Below are 22,696 nucleotides of genomic sequence, written 5' to 3'. Positions count from 1 at the left end.
TACAGAGTTTGGGTCAATCTAAGCTCCTCTGCTGATCCTAAAGGTCCCAAAAGGCATCGTGCCGTGCTGCTTCGCTATTCCTTCGGCAGATGGACAGCTGCAAGTCCTTCCCTGCTGCCCCCCAAACCGTGCAGCCCCCTTTGCTGACGCTGTGCCCTGTTCCCCCTCTCTTGCAGGCGGTATTTCAGATGCAGTCAGTGAAATGCCTTAAGTGTCAGGAGGAGAACCGGGTGGTGTTACCGTGCCAACACGCAGTGCTGTGTGAAACCTGCGCCGAGGAGGGCGAGTGCCCCATCTGCCATCCCAACAGGCCCCACTCTCTCCAGTCGTGACCTTCCAGGGACACTCGTTCTAATCATATCGTATAGAACTTTTTAACTTTATACATACGTACATATATATATGTATGTGTATATATATGTATATATGTGTGTGTATGTGCGTGTTTGTGCGTGTGTAGGGATATGCACACACAGGCACATACACACATGAAACAAAAAATTAGTTGCAGAGCACTTTTTAATATTTTACATCCCGTATCTAAACTGCCCCTCACCCGTGCCCCACTAATTCTAACTCTTGATGAACTTTGAGAGCTGTTTTTAATACAGATCAAAGGGCCATTTGCAAAGAGTCTGTGTTTCTCCTCTTTTCTATTTAGGTGATAACAAATTTTTGACTATTTCCAGAAGGACTTAGAGTGGGCAAGAGGGGCTTCCATGTGCTTTCCAGAGGAAGAGTTGAGATCGCGGGGAGGATCGAGGTGGATTGAAATGACTCGTTCATGCCTTCGGTCCCCCTGCTCTTTCACTGACCCAGCTTGGTTAAAGCCGTCCTCCCCTGATGGAAGCTCTGCCTGGTGGGCCTCACGTTGCCCATCTCTGAATGTGCAGGAACTTTGTCTGTCATTTAAGCAGCGAAGTTCACTTTTTAAATTTTTTTACGCTCTTTGTATATTTGTATGAAAAGAAGAAAAGAGGGAAAAAAAAAAATAATAAATTCTATTGGACCTAGAGCAAGCCAAGCCCCAAAATTCAATGACTGGTGTTCATTGCTGATACAGCCAACATGTTCCAGGTCTGAGCAGCCTTAAAAGTATTGCCCTTGGGTCAGCTGAAGCCCTTTATGAAGGAAATTTGGATGCAGAGGTTAGTTCTCTCCAGGCACCCCTTTGTCTGGTGGCTGTCTAGAGGTTTTTTACTGTTTCAGACCAGATCAGTTTTGTTTTAGCCACAGGGACCTGATTTGTAGTCACTGCTGAAGTGCATGAACCAATTCCAGGTAGGCTGAGTTTTGTTAAAGGGAGCTGATGTTGCCTGTGTCAGCAGCTCAGGGTTGGTTTGTGGACTGCTGGCTCCAGAAAGCCTCGTGTTAGAGGTGTGTGTGGTGACAGAAAGTCCAGCGGGCCAGGGAAATGCCACCACCTTTTCCTGTCCAGCAGCTGAGCTTTCCTGTGACTTTCTCCTTACCGGTGTGTCCGTTGGATTTTCACATCAGGTGGATTGCAGTAACCTGCTGGGATCTCAACCAAAAGGCCACTCAGTTGGACTAAACATTTTTATTTTGCACAGGGATGCTCCCATGCTGCCCCTCCCTGACCTGGAAAAGCACTGGAACCTCCAGCAGCCCACTGTTGTAGGAAAACTGAATTTTTACCAGAGCCTCTCAGAAAGCTTCATATTTAATACAAACACATAATTAGGTTTGCTTCCATAATTCCACCTTTCCTCTCCATGGAAGGGGTTAATATGCATTCCCAGATGATCTCTTAAGTGCAGCTCTGTGTAGTTCTTTTTTATGTTTTCCCATTAACTTGTTTTTGGGTTTTTTTTGGTAAAAATGCTTTTTTTTTTTCCATGTGTATTTTATTGTAACTAGCATCATTTTTTTTTTAATTTTTTTTTAATGGAGAGACACTGTTGAGTGACTATTGTGGCTATGTTGTTTGGTTATAGCCTTTGAATGTCTGTGCCATGGGGCAGCACATCTGCCTTGGTCTGATCTTAAGGAAAGACCTTTTATTAAAATACATGAACATTTCTCTTTTTTTTAGGAAAAATAAAAAATAATAAAAAAAAATTTAAAAGTGGGGGGGGAGGAGGAAAAAAAGCCCAATTAAGATAAAAAATTCACTAAAAAGATTGATTTTTTTTTTTTTTTTGTAACTAACTTAAATCATAGGAAATAAACTCTTGAATCAGGACTTTAATATTTATAAGCAGCAGAGCTGATCAGCCCGTTTTGGCTATGGTTTGTAACACTTTTTATGAGCGTGGGGGTTTATCTGCTCCTCTGCCTCCCCGGGGGCTGCTCAGGGTGACGCTGCCTTTTGCCAACCCTCTGTTTTCAGAGCTGTCCAGCACCAGCCCTGTGACTGCAGCCATTCCCACAGCTGGAATTTGTCCCCTGGAGGCAGCTCTGGGCTGTGTCCACGGGAATTCCAGTCAGGGGGTGATGCAGGGCTGGGGGGTTGAGGGGGAAGAGCTGTTTGCCCCCCCAGTTTCCAGTGGGGTGCATTTGCTTAGGCAGGGAGGGGGTACAAGGAAAATTCCAGGCCAGAGAAAATATGTTTTTCCCTTTTGAGTAAAACAGTTTCTCTGTTTTAAAACTTATACTGAAGGACCAAAGAATTCAAAATTTCACCTGTCTGTGGCCCTTAAATTTTGACTTTCCGTTGCCACACTGCACTCATGGCAGAACAGCCTGAAGGAATTAGCACTTGACCATTCCCTTGCCCCCACCCCAACCTCCCTCAGCACTCTCTTTGCACAAGCACATAGACTGTTTCTCACTTTCCTCTGGTTCTTGAAGAAACACTTCCTAAATTTAGTTTTTTATTAATTTGTTTGCTGCTTAAAAAAAAAAAAAAAAAAAAAAAGAAAAGAAAAGGAGTATCTGAAATGTGAATTTATTTTCCTAAGCATCAGATGGAAGAGAGAACTTCATCTACGCATATTTTGTGAATGTTCTGGGGGGCCACTTTTATGACAATTTCCAAACCAAATGAGGTGAGAGCAGGGGGAAGGGGCAGCATTCCTGACCCACTCCAGCAGTTTTTTGCTGCCTGCCTTAGGCAGGAAGGACAAACCATAATCACAGCACTGCAGTTAAGGCTTAAGAGTCTGTGATCAGCTTCTGTATGGTGTGAAAAGAGCTGAAATAAACCTGGTGCTAATACAAGTGCAGCCCCTGTCACGTACTGTCAGGCTTCCTTCTGAAGCAGGAGCTCCCTTTACAGGACACACAGTAACAAGGCACAACTGAGGGGGCTTAAACACCAAGTTTGGCTCCACGAGGCTCCCTGAGGAGCAGCCCAGACCTGAGCACGTCTGGGTCCTGCCCCCTCACACAGACTCCTTATTGGACAATGACGTTTTCCCTCCCCCGATTTTTGGGAGCTTCAGAAGCGTTGAACCTCGGTGACTAATTTTGTAGGTCAGGCACTTCTGGATGAAGGGCTGGGGGAAGGGAGCTGTGGTTGTGTTGTGAAACCACAGTATCCTAAAGGTCAGTAAATTTTTACATTATTATGGAAAACCAATCTAGAAGCAGCTGGCTTAGGGCAACACTATGCTGGGTAAATGGAGAGCAAAAAGCAAGGCTGGAGCTGTAGATGAGAGCCAGGAGCTGAAGGATTTTACAATTCTGGGCTAACAAGAGCACTTTCAGCTCATCTCCAGCCCTAGATGCTGTAGCCATGTGCCAGCAGTGGCAAAGACCCGGTGACACAGGAGGGACCTGGGAAAGGTCTCGGAGCTGGAGCACATTTCCTTAAGCAGATCCCCACCCCTGGGGGGTCAGTGCAGCTGATCCCCTGCTGAAGGGTTTTACACTTTCTGTGCATCTCTGAAGCTGAACCTGAGCCACTTGCAAGGCTTGTGCAGCTGAGACAATGAAGAGAATTCCTTACCCTGGGAGGAGGCCCATAACACTGAACGGACTCAATCATCCATTGCTGTTCCACCAGCCTCCAAACCTCCTCTCTTCCTCCTTTTCCCCCACCTGAGAAGGAAGAATATTACCAGTGTTTTCCTCCAGAGTTATAATAATCCTTGGAGTGATGGCCAACAGCAAAATAGATGTTACTGATGTAAAACCTAGTATTTTAAAGGTGAAGTATTCCTGCAAAGTAGTGACTGCATCGGAGAGATTTCTGGGGCTTCCCCACTCCGTAGCTTCCAATGTTAAAACAAAATAAATACAGTATACGTTTTAAAAGAAATAATAATAATACACACTGCAGTATTTCTGGTGGCAATTCTTGCCCAGTCCCTTCCCTGCTTTCCCCAGGAGGAAGGGCACTGGGCAGAAGCGCCCCTAGTCCGTGTAGAAGTTGGCAGAATGGTGATCAGTGGTGTAAAACGTGTTGTTGATTCCATGTATAGAACTGTGATTTCAGCTGTCGTTCTCTCGTACTCTGTAAATATGTGTTTTGGCTGTCGGAAACCTGGTTTAGACTCTTTTCTTGGCAGAGTGAATTTGCATGTGGGGCTGGAAAGAACTCAATCTGTGTCACAGTTTCCAAGGGCAGGATGGATTTTTTTTTCTTTTTTCTTTTTTCTTTTTTTTTTTTTTAGAGGACAATAAATTTTTTTTTTTTTGCTAAGAAAAAAAAAAAAGATAAACCAAAGCGGTGTGTGCGTGTGTGTGTGCACGTGCGTGCCCGGCTGGATGTGGGGAGGTCTGGGCTGGGGAGCCCTCAAAACAGCAGATCCATGGCCACTTTTGCCTTTTCCTTTTCACACTACCTAGAATAATTTCTCACTTCTGGGTCAAGCCTCCTTTTTTCAGGGGGTTGCCTTTCACCTTTCTCGTCGAGGCGCTGTGGAAAAGGGGGAATATTGGTGGGGTGCAGTTAGGTTGGTCAGAGACCCCTTTGGAAATGGCAAAACCACGAGAAAAGGGTGGTTTTTATCACCCAAATTCTTGGACTGGACATGGATTTCTGTCCTGGAAGAGCCAGGCTGGGCAGAGATGAGCCAGTACCTCTGTGCCTGCGCAGCAGATACAAACAAGAGGTTCACGTGTTGGCATCAAAAAGAACATGCCTTACCTATGGATCCAAGAATTACCTTTTAGTTTAGCTCTAATTAATGCTTCAAAGATGTGTCAACCATTTCCTATCAGTCCAATCACAACAATAATCTGAATCACCCAGTTTATATTAGAGACTATTAGTAACACAATAAAAACCAGTAAATGTGAGTGCCCGTCCCCTTCCCTCTCGTGTTCCAGCAATCTGCCTCTGTTGGGTTCTTCACCAGGATGAGGATGATGATTTCTTCCTCCTCCTCCTCAGTCTTGCATTTACTAGGAGCTGTTTTTTGTACTGCAAGCCATATATATGTTTTAATGCTTGGGCTATTCTCTGGTCCATGGGGTTAGTTAGGCCCTGATCAAGGTTTATTAGTCCTTCTCTGTAAAAAAGATGCAATTTGTTTTGGGGTGGGAAAAGACCCACCCAACTGCCTGGAGCTGAGCTGAAAATTAAGCTGAAACACCTTGAATAATACAGTGCAAGCATCCTCAAAACAGAGGTCAGCCCGTGCCACCTGCTCACTGGGACCCACCTGGGCGGTGGTAGCCCAGGGCAAAGTGAGAGCATATAGCGATTTTTAAACAAAGAGCTAAAAAATAAGCTAAAAACACCTTCAAACCTACAACCTCGTGTAGTTAAGCCTCCTGATGAAGCGTGGGGTTGGTTGTTATCAGGTGCCAACTCCAAATGAGCTGCAGAGCTCAGGCTTGGGGTGCTGAGCCCGGCTGAAATGAAACACACCCCCCCCCCCACGACAGCATCTCTGCAATCTCAGACCTGTCTCTGGAATATTATTTCTCTGCACTGAAACGAGTGATCTAAGCCAGCAAATGGCTTCCTTGGGAGCCTTAATCCCTCCTGCTGTGGGCTCTGTCACACAGATACCAAAGGAGCTTTTTTTTTTTTTTTTTTTTTTCCCACCCCCGCATCCAGGATTTGACCTGAACTGACCCAGCGGCTGCTCTGCCCACCGAGGGAGCAGCTGCTGCTCAGGCACCCGCAAGGGTGATGCTTTTAATGCCCTGGGCAGCTCCCAGGGACCCTCTGCAGCTCAAACACAGCCACCCCATCGCAGGGCGGTGGGGATTGAGGGAGCTCCACGTCTGTAATTAGTACTCATTGCAGCTAAAACGAGCGCCAGAAAAACCCCAACGAATAGTTAAAAGCACTGGTCCTGCCAGGTGTTTTTGCTGTCACACTGGTCCATCCCACATTAAGGCACCCTGCAGAGCTTCCCACCAACTTCCAGAGGGACCCAGGTCCCTGGCAGAGCTTGGGGGTGACACTGGGGACCTGCCCCCTGTGTCTGGCCTCCAGCAGCCCCAAGTGCCTCCTGGTTTGGCTGCCAGCACTGCGATGCTCTATTGCTGCCCAGGCTCCCTCAACTCCAGCAGGTGGATACAATTGGTGGTCAAATAAATTAAAAAAAAAAAAAACACAAAAAACAAGAGACAAAAGAGCTGTGCACATTTTGAAAAAGGAGCAATTCAGCAGCTCCCACCACATCCCTAATGCCTTGTCCCACCCCGCTGTGCTGCTGCCACAGCTGCCCCCGGCACGGGGCCACTGCACAGACTCAGCCCACGCATCAGCTTTGTGGCTTTTCATTTAAAATAAGAGGCTTATCCATAAGAAAAAGAGGGGGGAAAAAGATTTAAAACAGTAAAAAAAAAAAAAAAAAAGGAAATGAAGGCAGCTTTGGACATGGTTGTGCCCGGACTGAATCGACTTGGATGTGTTTGCATTGCCCTGACGCCTGTTGCAGGCAGGTGGGTTGGGAACAGGGCCAGGAGATGTGGCACAGGCGGTGACAAGCTCCTGAGGAACAGGCAGGGACAGTCACAGCCTTTCACATCCCTCATGTAGTGTTCCTAGTCCAGGCAGGCGAAGAAATCCCCTGAAATCCAAGTGCCCACCCTCCCCAGGCTCATGGGAGAGTTGCTTCTCGAAGGTGGGGGTGAGATGGGTGCTGGGAGGTGATGGGGGGCACAGGGATCCTCTCTGTCCCCCCAGTCCCTGTGGATGGCTCTTGCTCCAGCACCACAAATCTCCTGGGATCCTCTGGCCAGACCCCTCATTTCAGGACCCTCTTCTTCCACCTCCCTCACTCCGCCTCCTTGGACTGGGTCTCTTTGGACTGCTTGGCTCGTTGCTTACGGAGCTTAACGAAGGCCTGAGCCTCTTTGTCCCCTTTCCTGGACTCCAGCAGCCGGAGGATCTCGTCCCCTGCCAGAGAAGAGGGGAATGATGGTGGGGGGTGCTCACCACAGCGCCCTCCTCGTGCCACAGGGCCCGCAGCAGCGTGGCAGGGCACCACTTCCTTACCGGTGGGTTTGGGGTGGGTGAGAGGGAGGCGGGTCTGGGGCACCCGTGCCATGTCAGCCTCGTCCTCCTCGTCGTTGAGGCCGGGCAGGTGGCAGAGAGGGAAGAAAGCTTCGCCCTCCAGGTCGTTGGAGCCCAGCGTGTCGTAGTCGAACACGGTCAGCAGCAGGCAGGCCCCTTCCTGCCGGCACTTCTCCGGGGGGATCACGCTGCAGGGGAATGGGGAGCTGGTGATGGTCACATCCCACCCCCTCCATCCCGAAATACAACCATGGCAAGCCACCCCCCCTGCACTGATCCCAGCACCTCGAAGCACAGGGCCCCAGCCCAGCCTTGCACCCACCAACAGCACCCAGGTGTTTTGGGGTCAGCCCCAGCCCAGCTCCCACTGTGGGACCCACGGCTGAGCCCCCACTGGGGTGCAAAGGGGTGAAATCTCCAGACAGGACCCGGTTCCTGGAGCAGCGGTCCCATGGCAGGAGCTCAGTTGAAACCTGAGGGGCTGCAGGGACTGGGAGGGAGGGCAATCTACGTACAAGTCAAAGGCTTCATCGAAGAGGGGGTGCAGCTCGTTCCTCTTGCACTGGGTGGTCCGGGCCACCACCTCGGGGAACTCGTGCCGGGGCTCCAGGGTGAGCTGGACAAAGGGGTCGCTGGAGCCTGGTGGGGTGCAAACATCAGCCCTGCTCACAACCCCTCTGCCCCAGCACAGCGGGGGCGGGGGGAAAGGGGGGTCAGAGCACCCTCACCACAACCCCCAGCCCAGCCCATGCTCCTGGGAAGACGTGGGAACATCCCTAACCCTGCCCACACACCGATCAAGCACGGGTGGCTGCAGGAGGAGTGACCTCTCCTGGAGAGCTCCACAAACGACAGCCAGCCGGGGACAATGTCCGGGGCAATGTCATCCTGGCATCACTTTTTTTTTGTCTGCAGCTGAGATGTACGATGAAGAAAAGCCCCCTGCCCTGGCTGCTGCCTTGTGCCTCAAGGTGAAGGCAGTGGGGTGTGGGCAGTGTCCTGCCTGGTCCTGCCTGCCAAATCCCAGACCACCCTGGACCAGTGCAATAACCCTCCTTCTTCCCCAAATCCACCTCCTTGGGTGCAAAAGCAAATCCAGAGAGTTACTCCAAGCACTGCCAGTATCTCTCCTACCCAGGGGACTGCAGACAGGGGGTCCCTGGGGCAGTGGGGCCCCCCAGCCCATCCACACCCACCGTTGGAGTCCAGCGGGACGAGGTTGGCAGCGTTGAGCACTTCCACGCGCAGTTTCTGCTCCGAAGGGCGGTACAGAGCCTTGATCGTCACGGCCCCAAACTTCTCTGAGCTCGTGTCCAGCTGAGCAGTGGGGTACAAGAATAAGGGTGCTGCCCTTCAGCACCCCCAGGGAGGGCATGCATGGGGCCTGAGCAGAAATTTTGGGGTACCCCAAAAGGAGGTGATGGAATCCTCTGGGATGCAGTTGAGACCCCTCTGGCTCAATTGCCACCGCTGGGGCAAAACCAGCCCAAACAGCCCCAGGGTGGGGGAAAATCCCACATTTCCACAAGCAGGCTGTGCTGGGCAGCCTCATGAATGCAAGGGTGGGATGTGGAAAAGGGCTGGGAGCACCATCTGGGCTGCTACCTGCTGCTGGATCCTGTTGCTGAAGTATTTCTGGATGAGCTTGCGGCTGCTAGCGGAGCAGAGGGCCAGGTGGGTCTCCAGCGACTGTGGGGAGGGTGAGAGGTGATGCTCAAGCACACGGACGGGTCCACAGCCTGGTGTTCCTTCCTTCCTCCCAAAGGAGCCCTTAGTGGAGCCCCCCCATGCCCACCCTCCGTACCTGGAAGGCTGCAGTGTGCAGGATCTCCAGGGGCAGCCCGCAGCCCTCGCCGTAGAAGCACAGCTCCAGGCTCTGGGGAGAAGGATCTTGTCAGCCACCAATGAACCCCCCTCCCTGCCAGGGATCCCCCGTTCTCCTGGGTACCTTCAGGGCACAGTACAGCCTCCTGTAGTGCTGGGCCGAGGGGACCTGAGGTGCTGCTGCTGCCGAGAGCACAGACAGGGTGTGGTGCCAGAGGAGAGTGAGGAGGCTGCAGGGGTGAGGGAGGAAGGCTGTGAGCAGGGTCTAGGGGGTGGGTTGAAGGGATGGTCCCCAGCTGAAGCGGGATGTCCCCGTGCCCCGTGGAGCTGGGGGGACACTCCTGCCTGAGGGACGGTGACACTGGTGGCCTCTGCCATCCCCAGTGCCCCGGTCACCTTTTGAAGTTCTCCTGGACCAGATGCTCGTTGAGGTACTGCAGCTCTGACTCCAGGAACTTCATGAGCGGGATGATGGACTGCAGAGAGAGGAGAGGGGCGTTGGGGAGGGCATGAGGGTGCCATATCCAGCAGGGGAGGATCCCAGAGGGGCTCCTTCCCACAGGCCATGGGCAGGCTGTGCCTGGTCTGGTCCTGCTGCTAACACAGGCATCAAGCAAAGCATATGGATATCTGGGCCCCCTTACTGGTGGGTCCTGAGCCCCAGGTGTGGGGCAGGGAGAGGTGGGGAAGACTGATAGGGGCCTCCAACAAGTAGAGAAGGGCTATTCATGGCTGCCTGAAAAAGATGGTCCAGGAGGGGCTGAACCAGGTACTTACATCCTCAGGCTCCTCGGTGTTATTGGAAGATGAGAGCTCCTGGATATGTCTGGCAATGCCCTTTTCCAGCTGCCAGGGAGAAATGCAGGAAGACACTTAAGACTTTGCCCTCTGCACCAGCCTCCCCACACCCAGGTCCACACTGTCTCCATCCCAGGAGCGTTATGGGCTCCAGGACTCCTTGGGTGAAGCTGCTCTGGGCCAGGTGAGGGCCAGGGGGGGTCAGTGGCAGGTGGTCACCTTGGTGGCCAGGGCCTGCACCACGTCCCGGACCTCGTGGTCCAGGCAGGACACGGTGCTGTCGAGCTGTTGGTGCAGCGTGTGCTGGATCTGCTGCTGGTCGATGACGGTCCCCGTGCGCTGCTCCAGCTGAGCCCAGTCCAGCTGTGTCGGCAGCCTCAGGATCAGCACCCGCAGCTGCTTGATGTTGTTCACCACGATGCAGAGCTGGGGGAGGTGGGTCTCCTTCAGGGTGTCCCGCAACCCCTGGTGCACCCCTCTTCCCCAGTCTCATTACTATCTCCATCCTCATCTCCATCCCAGCGCTCCTCATCTTCATCCCCATCCTCATCCCAAGTCCCATCTCCATTACTGTCCCCATCTTCATTCCCATCCTCATCCTCACCCATGTCCTCATCCCCAACCTAGTCCCTCTGCTCACACCACCTCCCTCCTGATTTTCCAGGACTGTGGCTATTGGGGGCCCACTGATCCCTGTGAATCCCAAACTGGGGATGTCAGCTGCGTTCTCAGGGGCTCATCTTCCCTTCTGCCCAGAAACCACGGCCAAATCCTGCCTCTCCTGGAGCAGTGCCCTGCTACCAACCCTGTTGGCGGCTTCTCCCTCGTTCTGCTCACTCAGGGACAGAGTCTCAGCCCTCTCCTTGATGAGCCGGCAGTACATCAGGGAGATTTTGCACATGTCCTGCAGGATAGAGGAGAACCCAACGGGATTGAACCAGGCAGCACTGGGACCACCACGGGGTCAGGGGTGGGATCCATGGACACACATCTCCAAGTGCAGGAGAGGAAACTCCAAGTGCTGATGGGCAGGTGTACAAACCTCCACGAGCTTCACCATGATCATGAAGGCCTCCTCGGGGTCCGGCCAGCTCAGCTGCTGCCAGGTCTTCACAATCTGGGCGTAGCAAGTGGACAGGTCAACAGTGGAGGTGCTGTGCTTGTTGTGCTCCCCGAAGGGCTTCAGCTGAGGGGCAGAGAAAGCCAATGCAACTTGTACAGAAAGATGCCAGCCCAGAGAGCAGAGCTGTTTCTTTGGTTTGTGTTTCTCAGGCCCATCATCAGCCTCATATATCCCTATGTCATCACACAGCCACTTTGGAGAGAGAAGGATATGAAGATGGATGGAGCAGCTGCCTGCTTCCCTCCGTGCTCCAGCCCAGCATTGCTGGACCCTCTCCTCTCTTCCTAGAGGTCGGAAGCAATGGGGATTCTCACGGCATGGCCCAAATGAAGGCTCCTCATCTCATATGGGGTGCCAGAGAGCAGCAAGGGAAAGGGCACAGGGACACAGTGTGGGGTCAGATGGGATCAGCTAGGCCAGGAGACCCCATCCTTTGTTACGTATTTGGGAGAGGAACCTGCTCCTGGGCTGCAAGAGACACCTACGTGGTGCTCTCAGTGCTGTGAGCCAGACACAGGGGCAAGGAAAGGAGGAAAGCTGGAGTGTCCCCACGGGGAAGAGGGAGATCTTCTCCTCCCCACATTACCTGGTCCATCTGCACAGCTCTCTGAGCCCTCTCCAGCGCAGTGTGGTAGGCCTTTTGCAGCCACTGGGGCACAGCTTCCTTGAACCACTGGTGGAAATTGCTCAGAGCCAGAGGTCCATCCCTGTGGATGAAGATACCAGCTTCTCCAACTGCATAGCAATGGTGTGGGGCTGTCACCCCTCCTGCTCTCCCATCACCCCTCCTGCTCTCCCATCACCCCTCACACACAAGGAACTGCCCCGAGGTGGAGGCAGCACCAGAGCAACTGTGACAAAGAGAAACCTTCTCTTGTCTGAAATTTGAGTTCTCCATCAACCTACATAGAGATGGGCCTGAAACCCCTCTGGTGACACTCCCATCAGCACCAGACACCAACAGCCTGGTCTGCCTGGTGTGTGACTGGTGATGCAGGTGAATAGGAAGGATCTGGAGTTCCTCTCAACTAACTCCCCATCCCCCCTTTGGCGTCTCTCCTCTCTATGGGTTGGATACCTCCTCGGGAGGAAATCCTTCATCCGATAGAGCTCCTGCAGGTTCATGTAGAGCTGGAAAAGGCTCTCGGCTGTGGGCTTGGAAATGCTGCTGTCGACCTCGTGCAGCTGCTCCTGGACATGTTCTGCCACCTGGGAAGAGGGGACACCTCTCAGTGAGGGTCTGGCTGGGAAGGCTCCTTCTGGAGTCACAGGGTGACGGCCAGCTCAGGGGACTTCTATTCCTTTTTGGTGGCATTTCAGGAGGTTCACTGGGTAAAATAAGCAGACCAGAGTGCCTTTATGGGCATGCAGAGAGAGATGGGGGCTTTCCCTGCCTTGCTGTCTTTCCCGGTTTGCAACAATCTGTTACAGCCTGAAAAGTGGCCAAAATCTTGGACTGGCTTTAGACCTCAGTCCCAGGAGTGCAGAGCAGCCCAGGCTTGCTCACCAGGCTCTCCAGCTCCAGGTAGGCAATGGAGAAGATATTCAGCTTGAAGGTGCTGCAAGAGAGAAATGGAGCATCAGGAGCCTGCCAGCCCCAGCCCAGCAAACCCAGCCCAGCAAACCCTCCCAGACTGCAGGGCAAGGACAATACAGGTCTGAAGGGCAGAGGTGGGACCACAGATGCTACCTGTGGAGCCCAAGGGCCAAGGAGTGAGGCATCAAAGTGCCCTGTCACTTGGAACCTACTTAATGAAGAACTTATTCCAGATTTTGTGGCACTGCTGCAGATCTTCTATCACCTCCAGGAGGAGTCTGGACAAGGCTTTTCCATTCTCCTCCATGCTCTGCAAAAGAAGGAAGAGCCTGTTTTGGATGCTCAGACATTTTGAGGTGACTTTACCATGTCAGGGAGGCAGAGACAGGAACTGACCTTCACTATGGGCTTGAGGTGCTCCTTCTGCATGTGAAACCACTCCGTGGTGCCTGACTGCAAGAGAGGAGTCCTGATGGGATGGCAGGGAAGCAGGAGGAGCAAAGACAGCTCTGTCCCTCCCTTCACTCTCCCTGTCCCCTGGGTGGGGTCAGGACCCAGCTCCATGTGGTGGGAACCACAGGCTGGGACCACCAGCTTGAAGAGGGGTGGGTATTTCCCCCACCCCGATGGTCCATGTGGATTTGCTGAGGTGTGGACGTTGGACTGGGGACAGAAGGGAAGGGAGACCCAGAGGGTTCCACCTCACTGGGTCTGGGGTGGGAGAGACCCCTTGTACCTTCAGTGCCACGGAGATCATCTGGGGCAGGTCGGGGCTGAGTGTGCACAGCTCGTGGAAAGCTTTTGTTTTGCACATCTGAACCAGGACCCTGCAAAAGGAGAACCTCAAGTGAAACCCAGCACCAGCCACCAGAAACAAACACCTCTCCCCCAAGAGACCTTCCCCTCCCAACAACATTCCCCTTGGGGAGCCCAGGGTGAGGGACAGGACACAACAAGTGTTACAGCAGCCTAGAAGGAGTCAGAAAGGGCTCAAAGGGGTTTTTGCTCAAGTTCATGGGCTTGTCCATCATGGTGGCAAAGTCCTACGACCCCACACTCAGCTGGCACCGGTGCCTGACTCACCGGAGCAGGGACTGGAGCCTCTCCTTGGACCTCGGGACAGAGAGGGGGAAAATGATGCGGTACCTCCGGATGAGCGAGACCCCGTAGGTCAGCAAGGACTGGAAGGACTCGGCCAGCTCTGCTTTCTGGGGAGAAGAAAAGAAACGTGCACCGTTCATGCCAGTGACAGGCAGATGCCAGCAGGACCATGGCACCACCGTGGAGGGAGCTGGCAGCTCCCATTCCATGGGAAACCCCCCTGATGCCTCAGTTAGCTTCTCCCTGGAGGGGCTGAACTGAGCTTTGTTCTTAAATCTCATTGCTATGCATGGACAATTCAGGGTCTCAGCAGGGAGCGGGGATGCTCTGGGAAAACAGGCAGGGAGAAGTAGGAACTGGGTCATATTTAAGTTTTGGAGGGGTTTGTGATCGACTTGATGGTGGGGATGGAGGAGGGGGACGTTAGCGCAAAGGAGAAGGGCTTCTCCATGGAGAGGGGGGGAACAAACCACCGGGAAATGTCCTCCAGCTGCCCCTGCACCCCCGTGCCCCACAGTCTCCTGCCCTTCCTGGAACACTGGGAGTGAAACGGCCCTGGGAGCTGGGAGGAAAGGCTCAAGATTGGATGCACGAGGCACCTTTCCCCAATCTCTGCCCACCACGCGATCCCAGAGCCCCCTCACCTGCTCTGGCCTGAGCCTCTCCTGCGCCCACTGGTACTCGATGCTGGTGATCTGGTGCAGGAGGCAGTTGCTGTTGAACTCGAGGCTCTGGTAGAGTTTGCTGTATGCCAGCCACTTCCTGGGGAGGAGGGAGGGCTGGGATGAGCCCCGGAGTCTGGGGGGCACGCAGGGGTCAGTGTGGGGCTCCCTCACCCACAGTCACAGCCCGGATCATGGGGGCAGGACCCAGGTCTCCTGCGTGCAGGGGGCAATACCCACCACACTGAGCTCATGGGGGAGACCAGCTGTGGTCAGACAGTTCCAGGGAAGGCACTGGGGTCCTTAACCCCCCAGGAGACTCCCTGAGTGTGGGGTACTCACGCCATGACCTGGTGGAAGTCAGAGAGATCCTTCTGCGTGGCGTGCAGGTACAGCACGGTGCTGGCATGTCTGCTCAGCTCCCCGTCCCAGGAGATGCTCCCAGCCTGTGAGGATGGAAAAGGGATGATGTGTCCTGGAGCAAGATGGAGGGGGGGACAGGTGGGGTATATTTGCAGGACCATGGGAGGAGTGTGTGCCCCGTAAGGATGCCAGGCATGGGCAGGGATCATCCTGACCCTCCTTCCCATCACACTGCACGATGTGTCAGGGGCGATGGGCTCCAAAGGAAGCCCTCAGCCAGCCCAGCTGCTGGAGGGCTGCTACTGGCACTGGGAGAGCAGCAGTACCTGGTGCTGGAGGATCTCGTAGGACACCAGTTGCTGCAGGAGGTGGCGATGGACGGTGTAGCTCGGCTGTGTCCGGCTGCTCGTGGTGGCCCTCTGAGAAGAGACAAGGCAGAAATAACCATCACCTGCCTGAACACGCAGGGACACATCAGGGTGGGGACACAGGACTTAAAAAGCACGGAGCTGGGGAGCCAAGGGGTACAGGTGCAGCAGGGGCAGGGTCCCCGTGCTGGCACAGAGCTCAGGGAAAGGCCCAGCACATGCAAACCTCTGGTCCTGGGGCAGTGACCTGTGATCACAAGATAAACCCCAAGGGATGGGAAACTTCCCATCCTGCCAAGGTATTGGGAAGGGCAGCCTTTCCCCACCCTCTCCCACCTTCTTGTGGGTCAGCAGGAACTGCAGGTGACAGTCTCCCCGGTTGGGATACGTCTCAGTCCGTGGCTCCAGCTGGTACCACTGGTCATTCCAGCAGTGCAGGTCCTGCAGGCACAGAGACAAGGATGAGCTTCCAGCAGCCTTCCTGGGGGAAGGATCCCACTCAGGGACCAGGGAATCCTGATCTGCATTCATGGCACAGAAAGATTGTACAGGATTAAAAATACAGGATGTACAATGACTGAGTGTGTTGGAGTGACTGTGGCACCTGCCACCACGTCAAAAGACCTGACATGAGTCTGTGGCTCTGAGCCAAGATCCTGAGTGTGCTGGGTGCTGCCACAGGGCTGGGATCCTGCCTTGGACCCCTGAGGTTTAACTGATGCCTGGAGAAGAGGATGATGCACCCTGGCACTCACCTTCAGGCGAATGACCACGTTTCCCAGGAAATCATCCTGCCCTTTGTCTTTTCGAGCATCTTTAAAGATCCTGAAAGGCACAGACAAAGGATCAGAAGGTGTCCTGCAGCTGTGACCCAGCCATGGCTGAAGGGGATGAAGGGTGGCACAGACCTGCTGCCCTCCCTCCCTCCCTCCCTCCTTCCAGAGGTGATTTTTTTAAAATCCAACAGACAAACGAGCATTTTCCAAGCCCTCTTCCCTCAGCAGCCCTAGGGCCTCACCAGCACCAACCGTTTGAGGCTGTGGAGGTCCGTCAGCTCCCCCAGCTTGTGCCGCATCGACTCCACCAAGTCCGAGTCCCTGCCAGGGGACAGGGGGAAATTCAGGGAGAAGTGATGGCAGAGGAGGGAAGGTACAGGAGTGGGAAGTGTCAGGACAGAGGCCACCCCTAAAACCAGCCAAAATCTGCAAGCATGTGGTTTCTTTCCATAAATAGGACCCAGGCTCAGATCAGCCCTCCCTGGGCTCCCTCTGCTCGTGCAGGTCACATCCTGCACTGAGCACTGCTCCAGCAGAAAGTGATGGGAAGTGGGGCCCCCAGCTGGTTTCTGGGGCTTTTTAAAGGGTGCAGGTTGGAGGACCACCCCAGGGACCCTCCCAGGAGGCAGGAATCCCTCAGGGCAGGGGTCACTGGCTGGGGATGCTGCCGCTCACCACATGTCCAGGTGGAAGCTGGCTGTCTCCACATCTTCAAACTCCCTGCAAGGCACCAGGGGGATGCTGTCACTCCAGTAACATGCAAGTGGTGAAGCCCCTCACCCACGCCCAAGAGCCCTGGCCACCCCATCCAGCCCCCCAGACAGCAGCGCCAAGGGGTGTTGCATTACAGGATAAACGTCTCGTCCCACACCGGGCTGAGGGTCTGGTTTATGACTTGTGTGCGATGGATCTGGTCTTCAGGGATGAGGTCTTTGACCACAGCCTTCATCCTCTTCCTGTGCTCGGGGTGGGCTGGCTCCTGGCTCTTGGCCTTGATGCCCAGCAGGCAGTACGGGTCGCTGAACCCTGCGAGGGCAGAGCCGTGCAAGTCCCCGTCGGGAGCAGCAGCTGCTGCTGTTGTTCCCATGGGGCACCCACCCAACCCCACTTACCGCTGACATCTTTACCCAAAATCCCCTTGGCTTCCTTCACAGTTGCTTTCAGGCAGTAAATGGGGCTCTGGAAGAATGAGAAGATAACTATTGATGTGTGGGGAAGGATGGGGCTCTGCCAGCTTCCACCCAGGCAATGACAACCCCAGGGCACCCCAAATCCTGAACACAGGGGCCAGGAAGCACTGCAGCCCCCCCAACACCACCCCAGTACAGGGCCCCAGCAGCATACTGGGGAGAGACCATACCTCCAGTTCCATGACCTGCTGCATGATGACACTGTGCTCCTTTGCATCCATGCCGAAAGCCTGTGTGGATACCAGGGCTGGTAATGGATACTGCCCTGTTAACACAGCTGGAGAGCAGCCAGGGGCTTCCCTCCACTCCCTGAGAGCCAGCTGCAGCTCCAGGGGAGAGGAGAGGAGCAAAGAGCGCAGCAGGAGGGCTGGGGACCAGCTGAAAGCTCTTGAGGGAGAGCCTTCTTCCCACCATCCCAGGCCTAAGATAAACATTTCTCCCCAGGGCTAACATTTCCCAGCCACAGGCTGTCCCAGCCCTCCAGCTGGATCCTGCTGCTGCGTCTTTTAAGACGCTTGTTAAGAACTCCCTCCGAGTGACCCCCACTGTCCCCTTCAGCTGGGAGGATGGACGTGTCTGGGGACAGGTTTGGGGGACCCTGCCATGGGGGACCCACCTTCTGCACGTAGGAGTAGAGCTCCTGGGAGTCTGCAACCTGGTGGGGCTCGGGCTTGCCCAGGCGGTGCCGGATGGTGTAGAGAACCTCCTCATAGAGCTGGTCCAGCTGTGGGGGGACAGTGACACCTCACATGGGGCCAGGCCAGTGGAGACTTGCTCCATGCATCCCCCAGGATTAGTGGGGTGTCCTCATCACACTTCTTGAAGCTCCCACTGGTCCCTGACACTCCCCTGAATCAAGCCCTGCTCGCCCACCACTGGCTGTCCCTGAGGAGGAACTCCAGGAGCTGAGCCATGTCCCCAAGCCCCAGCAGCACTGCCACCCCCTCCAGTGCCACCATGGGAGACCGTGGTGGGGCCTCGCTCATACCTCTGCCTTGGAGAACCGGTGGGACAGATCCATCTGGAGAGAAAAGAGAAGCAGAGAGGTTTCCCGTAAGGTCTTGTGGCAGAGGGTGGTTTGAGGAGGAAATCGTGGCCAGACAGGGCAGGGCAGCCAGGATAGGGTGGCAACATACACAGTCCATAAGGGTGGTATGCCCCAAAGGGTGCTGTGACACCCCACAGACACCCCTCAGCTGAGGCACCACCTTCTCTGTCATCCCCCAGCAGGGCAGCACTGGGGCTCCACCCCCAGTCCCTGTTAATTGAGAAGATGGCAGTAAGAATGGCAACAGCAATTTGGGGTGACCCTCAGGAAGCTTTAAAGGTCAATCCCCCCCCTCTCACCCCACAGAGCTGCTGCTCCAGCAGGGTCAGGCTGGAGAGCAAAGCAGCTGAAGGAGAGGGCAGGTGGCCAAAGCACAGAGAGGAGCTGCAGGCTGGGCAAGGAGATCCCAAAAAACCTCGGGATTTGGTGCACTGCTCCATTCCCCACATGAAGGATGACCAGCAATAGCACTGGCTTTTCAAATGGGAATAAAATTAAAAGACTCATGTGATAAGCCACTGCCTGACTCCCGTGGCACTCACCCCAGGACTGGCTGGGCACATCCTGCTACCCACGCAGCTCCTGCCATTCCCCACCTAAAATGTCACCTCCCACTCATCCCAGCTCTGTGTGGGTCCAGCAGGGAGACCAAACCACTTCTGCAAACCACTTTTTCCCTAGAAAACCAGCTCTCAGCCCATCCTCACCCCCCCTTCCCTCCCTGAGGTTGAGCTTGTCCTGCATCTGCTTCTCTGACCACAGCCTGGATTCAGACATCACCACAGCCCAGAAACTCATTCCTGCTGCAGAGCCTGGCCAGCTGACAGTGACTTTGCCACTGCCATGAGCTGTGGCCAGCAAAAGAAGGGGACCAGTGCCATCCATTATGGATCCTAGCGCTGGAGCCTCTGGGAGTACAAGGGGGTGATGCCAGAAAATATAATGGAGATCTTTGAAATGCATTTGGGCCTTTCTGTGCCAAGCACGGCCCCTGTGCCTGCTGAGCCAGGGTTGCATAAGTGGATGCACAAGCCCTACCTGTGGGTCAGCCCAGGCCCCAAAGTGACCTTAGGATACCCCTGATAGAAAAAAAAAAACAACCCCGAGCTGGAAACATTAACATTTGCTTATGGCAAATCTAGGGCTGGCATAATCCCCCAGCCATCTGGACTAAATTCAACTCTTCCACCCTCAACAAATTTAACCCTTGAGCTACTTCTCTCCCACCTGCCTCCTCATACTTTCTTTCACCTGCTGGTGGGTGCTGGGGGCTGTGGTGGCTCCTGGGAAAGGCCCCTGGAAAAGGGGGACCCAGTGCATGCAGGAGGGTCCCAGCCTGCTCTTGCCTGCCCCTGACCAGGGACCATCCACCTTCCACTGCTGCTGGCACTGTCCTGCCTGCACCACGGCATGGGGGGCACGGCCCTATCCCAAATCCTTCAGCAGTGCCAGCTGCCCCACAGCAAGGTCGTGAGCACAGAGGGGAGAGAAAAAGGACTTAATTTCTCTGCTGCTGCTACTTATCAGCAAGGGACAAGCACCTGCTCCCTGTCCAGCAGTGGGGTAGCGTGAGGAGTAGGGCAGGGGGAGGAATTGCTGCTGATTTGGGGGGCAGGTCCCTGCTGCTCCCTTCTGTCATCGGGCGCAGCGGCTGCGGGATCTGCTCTATCCTCGCCCATATGAGCATGGGACCGGTTAAGCTAAAGCTGAGCTGAGCCACCAGGATGTGTTTACTGCTGCTAATCCCCACGCCAAGAGCCCAGCTGAAATCCAGGAGTGTTGCTTAAATCCAGGTCCAGATACAGCCACTGGCATCACCCCACCACTGTCAGCGGCGCAGGAGGCCAGCCCAGCTGTGGAGAAGAGGGCATGTGGGAGGGAGGACAAGTCCTGAGGAGGGGTGGGTCATCCCAGGAATCCAGCACAAGGGATCAGACCCTCATGCTCCCAGCAGCACTGGGCAGAACTGCAGGTTTCATCTCACAGGGACAGACACAGGGGCACCATCTGTCTGTCCGTTGCAGAGGAAGTTGGTTGGGTTGGCCCAGGGCAGGGCTTTGGTCGAGCTGCTGGCAGGAGGGAGCCCAGAGGGGCTATGAGGCACTAGGAGACTCTGTCTGAGCTAAAAGGGGACCCCCAATGCCAGCACAGAGCTGCAGCCAGTCCCACACTCACCCCTGGGTGCCCATTTACACGGGTTTGGTTCCCCCATCCCTCGGTCGCCCTTGCAAAGCATCGCATCCTGGACATGGACTCCATCCCTCTTCTCTCATTCCCCTTTTGCAGCCTCAGCACCCAGCTCTGCTCCCCAGGGTGCAGATCCCCTGCTGGGGCCACTGCACCCCAAACACGCTCCCCTGGGTCAAGGCCACCTACCTCTGGACTCTCCTCCCTGGGGAGGGTCCCTTCGGGGGTCTCACCAGCAGGATCCATCTCTGGGGCAGGCTGAGCACGGCAGGGGAGCGGCTGCAGCTCTGCCTGAAGCTGCTGCCTCTCCCACTCACTCGCTTGCTCAAAGGAAACCACAGACCTTATCTCACCGTGGCCATTTTAGCGAGCGGAAATGCACACAGGGCTCCTTCGAGAGCAGCTCGGGGACGCCCCAGCCCTGCTCCCCAGCACCCCCTGGGTGATGGGGGCCTCGTGGAACAGAGCGGAGGGGGGCAAAAGAAAGACGTCACACCCAGTCTCTGCTGTTATTTATGAGCAAGGAATTGGGAGCAAGTGGACAGAGATAGTCCTGAGATGTCAAGGCCAAGCAGGGAATGGGGGTGATGGGGAGGATTGGTGGAGGCAACGTGGAGGATCTGGGCTTCAGTGTGCGTTTGGGGTCTGTAATGCCCTGTGAGCGCAGACAGAGGCCCTGCAGAAAGCAGAAGGTGTCTTCAGCCCCAAAGGATGGAGGGGATTTAAAACCCCGTGCAAAAGTTGCAGGGTGGGAAATCCTTGTGACACCCAAAGGTGTTGAATGAGGTTGGGCTGAGAACTGATGCGATGAGTGCATGTGCCAGGGACAGTGATGGGAAAGGGCGGGTGGCCTTCTTCCCAAAAGGGCTGTCCAGACAGAGCTGGTTACCGAGAAAAAAAGCAGCAGGAAAAGAAGTTAAACACTTGGTGCTCTGCCATCAGCTTTCATTCTTGCAAACACCTTATCTGATTGCAGCTCCCAGGCAGTTGATTATCACAGACCGGCAGCGGAGCAGATCCCTATCGGAACGCCTGTGCTGGTGGCAGATGGGGGCAAGGCATGGGTGGGCACCAGGAGATGGCCAAGGGAAGAGCAGGTTTGCTCCTGGGTGTCTGACATGCCCTACAGGCACATGGGAGAGCAGCCTCGCTGGGGCTCCTGGGGGCTGCTGAGCTGCAAAAGCTTTTGCTGTTCCACAGCCCAGGGAAGGACAGGGACATCAGCCTGTGCTCAGGGTCACTGCTGGGGTTTGGTGTCACTGCTGGGGCTGCTGAGGAGCCACAGGCCCTGTGCAGCAGGGATGTGATCACAGCTGACACTGCACCCTCCCTTAAGGGCAGTTTTGTCTTCCCAGCCTTCCCATTTCTGGCCCATGGACACTCCTGGAAGCCACAAACAAGATCCTTCTGATGCAACACCGGGGGCAGAGGCTCCACGTGGGATCAGTAGGGCTTTGTAGCCCTTCCAGGGATTTCTGCTGAGTCCAAACAGGAAACCACGACCATGGAAACTGCACTGGACAGTTTGTCCCCCTAACTACCGTGGAAGGCATCACAACCCAGCAGCACTGAGTCTGTTGGCTCCAGCCAGGGCTGCAGGAGGATGCTGGCAGCAGCATCCCTGTGAGAGGATGGGGGCAGGCAGCCAGTCCCTTTCAGCCTTGCAATCATCTAGTCCTCTGATAAAGGCTAATTAAGCACTGCTTTAGCTGCTTTAGGAGAGACACAACTTCCATTTGCCCTGGAACCCTGTAAGAGCAGGTTATATTGGCAAGAGGGGTTCCCTGAAGTTGGGAGGCCAGGAGAGGGAAAAAAGGTCTGAAAAAGCTGCTTGTTACACTCGCTCCCATGTCAGGAGGGCTCTGGCACTGTCCCCAGGCACTGGTCCTTCAGCCTCCCTTCTGCACTCCCCAGCTTGGTGCTGGAGCCGCCTCCTCACCCCACACCCAGTGAGGATGCCCATCCCCTGTGCTGGCAGAGATGCTCAGAGGTGCTTGCCCAGCCCTGCCAGCCTCAGCCTTGACTTTATCCAGCCCAGCATTGGCTTCACCTTGGGCAAACAGCTTAAAAGCATCTCCTCCCTCTCTCATGGAGGGGGAGGTGGTGCAGGAGCCAATTCCTGCTCCTGTGACACACACAAATGCAGTTTAATGATCTGGGACATCAGTGCTCCACTGCAAAGTGTTGTCAGGGGGAATTGGAGACAGAAAGTGCACGATGGCCTTTGGAAACAATTGCTGTCCTCTTTGCTCTTAGCTTTGATTGCAAAATCTGGTCCAGCCAAGAGCAACCACAGAGATAAAGGCAGGATGTGGATGCAGCATCTCCAAGCTGCTCA

At 54.8% G+C, this 22,696-nt stretch overlaps 2 protein-coding genes across 8 annotated transcripts in view; one reads left to right on the top strand and one right to left on the bottom strand.

The window, feature by feature from the left end:
• The window catches only part of UNK (unk zinc finger), a 45,656-nt gene extending 41,210 nt beyond the window's left edge, over positions 1–4,446 (top strand). For all 7 annotated transcript variants that reach the window (XM_027895646.1, XM_027895647.1, XM_027895644.1 and 4 more), the window contains one exon: positions 177–4,446. In XM_027895646.1, the coding sequence (XP_027751447.1) occupies positions 177–332 (156 nt within the window). In that variant the 3' untranslated portion in view covers positions 333–4,446. The remainder of the gene's footprint in view (positions 1–176) is intronic.
• Positions 4,447–6,731: 2,285 nt separating this feature from the next.
• On the bottom strand, positions 6,732–20,604 carry UNC13D (unc-13 homolog D). Its single transcript, XM_027895618.1, has 32 exons — positions 20,548–20,604; positions 18,112–18,144; positions 17,740–17,847; positions 17,294–17,353; positions 17,046–17,112; positions 16,782–16,959; positions 16,609–16,653; positions 16,186–16,254; positions 15,913–15,982; positions 15,494–15,598; positions 15,116–15,208; positions 14,769–14,872; positions 14,409–14,526; positions 13,747–13,871; positions 13,400–13,490; positions 13,060–13,116; positions 12,876–12,973; positions 12,634–12,685; positions 12,205–12,335; positions 11,713–11,833; positions 11,046–11,189; positions 10,809–10,907; positions 10,223–10,429; positions 9,983–10,051; positions 9,602–9,681; positions 9,330–9,435; positions 9,186–9,257; positions 8,987–9,070; positions 8,578–8,698; positions 7,897–8,020; positions 7,364–7,569; positions 6,732–7,264 (listed from the first exon to the last, which is right to left on the bottom strand). Exons 1-32 carry the CDS (start codon positions 20,602–20,604, stop codon positions 7,143–7,145), a joined length of 3,216 nt encoding a protein of 1,071 aa, XP_027751419.1. The 3' UTR covers positions 6,732–7,142.
• Between the last annotated feature and the right edge of the window lie 2,092 nt (positions 20,605–22,696).

This window comes from Empidonax traillii, unplaced genomic scaffold, assembly GCF_003031625.1.
Source record: "Empidonax traillii isolate 1590-97213 ecotype Southwest subspecies unplaced genomic scaffold, ASM303162v1 scaffold462:size771534, whole genome shotgun sequence".
NCBI classification, from domain to species: domain Eukaryota; kingdom Metazoa; phylum Chordata; class Aves; order Passeriformes; family Tyrannidae; genus Empidonax; species Empidonax traillii.
Note: the sequence above shows the minus strand (reverse complement) of the source record. Positions and strands in the feature narration are given on the sequence as shown.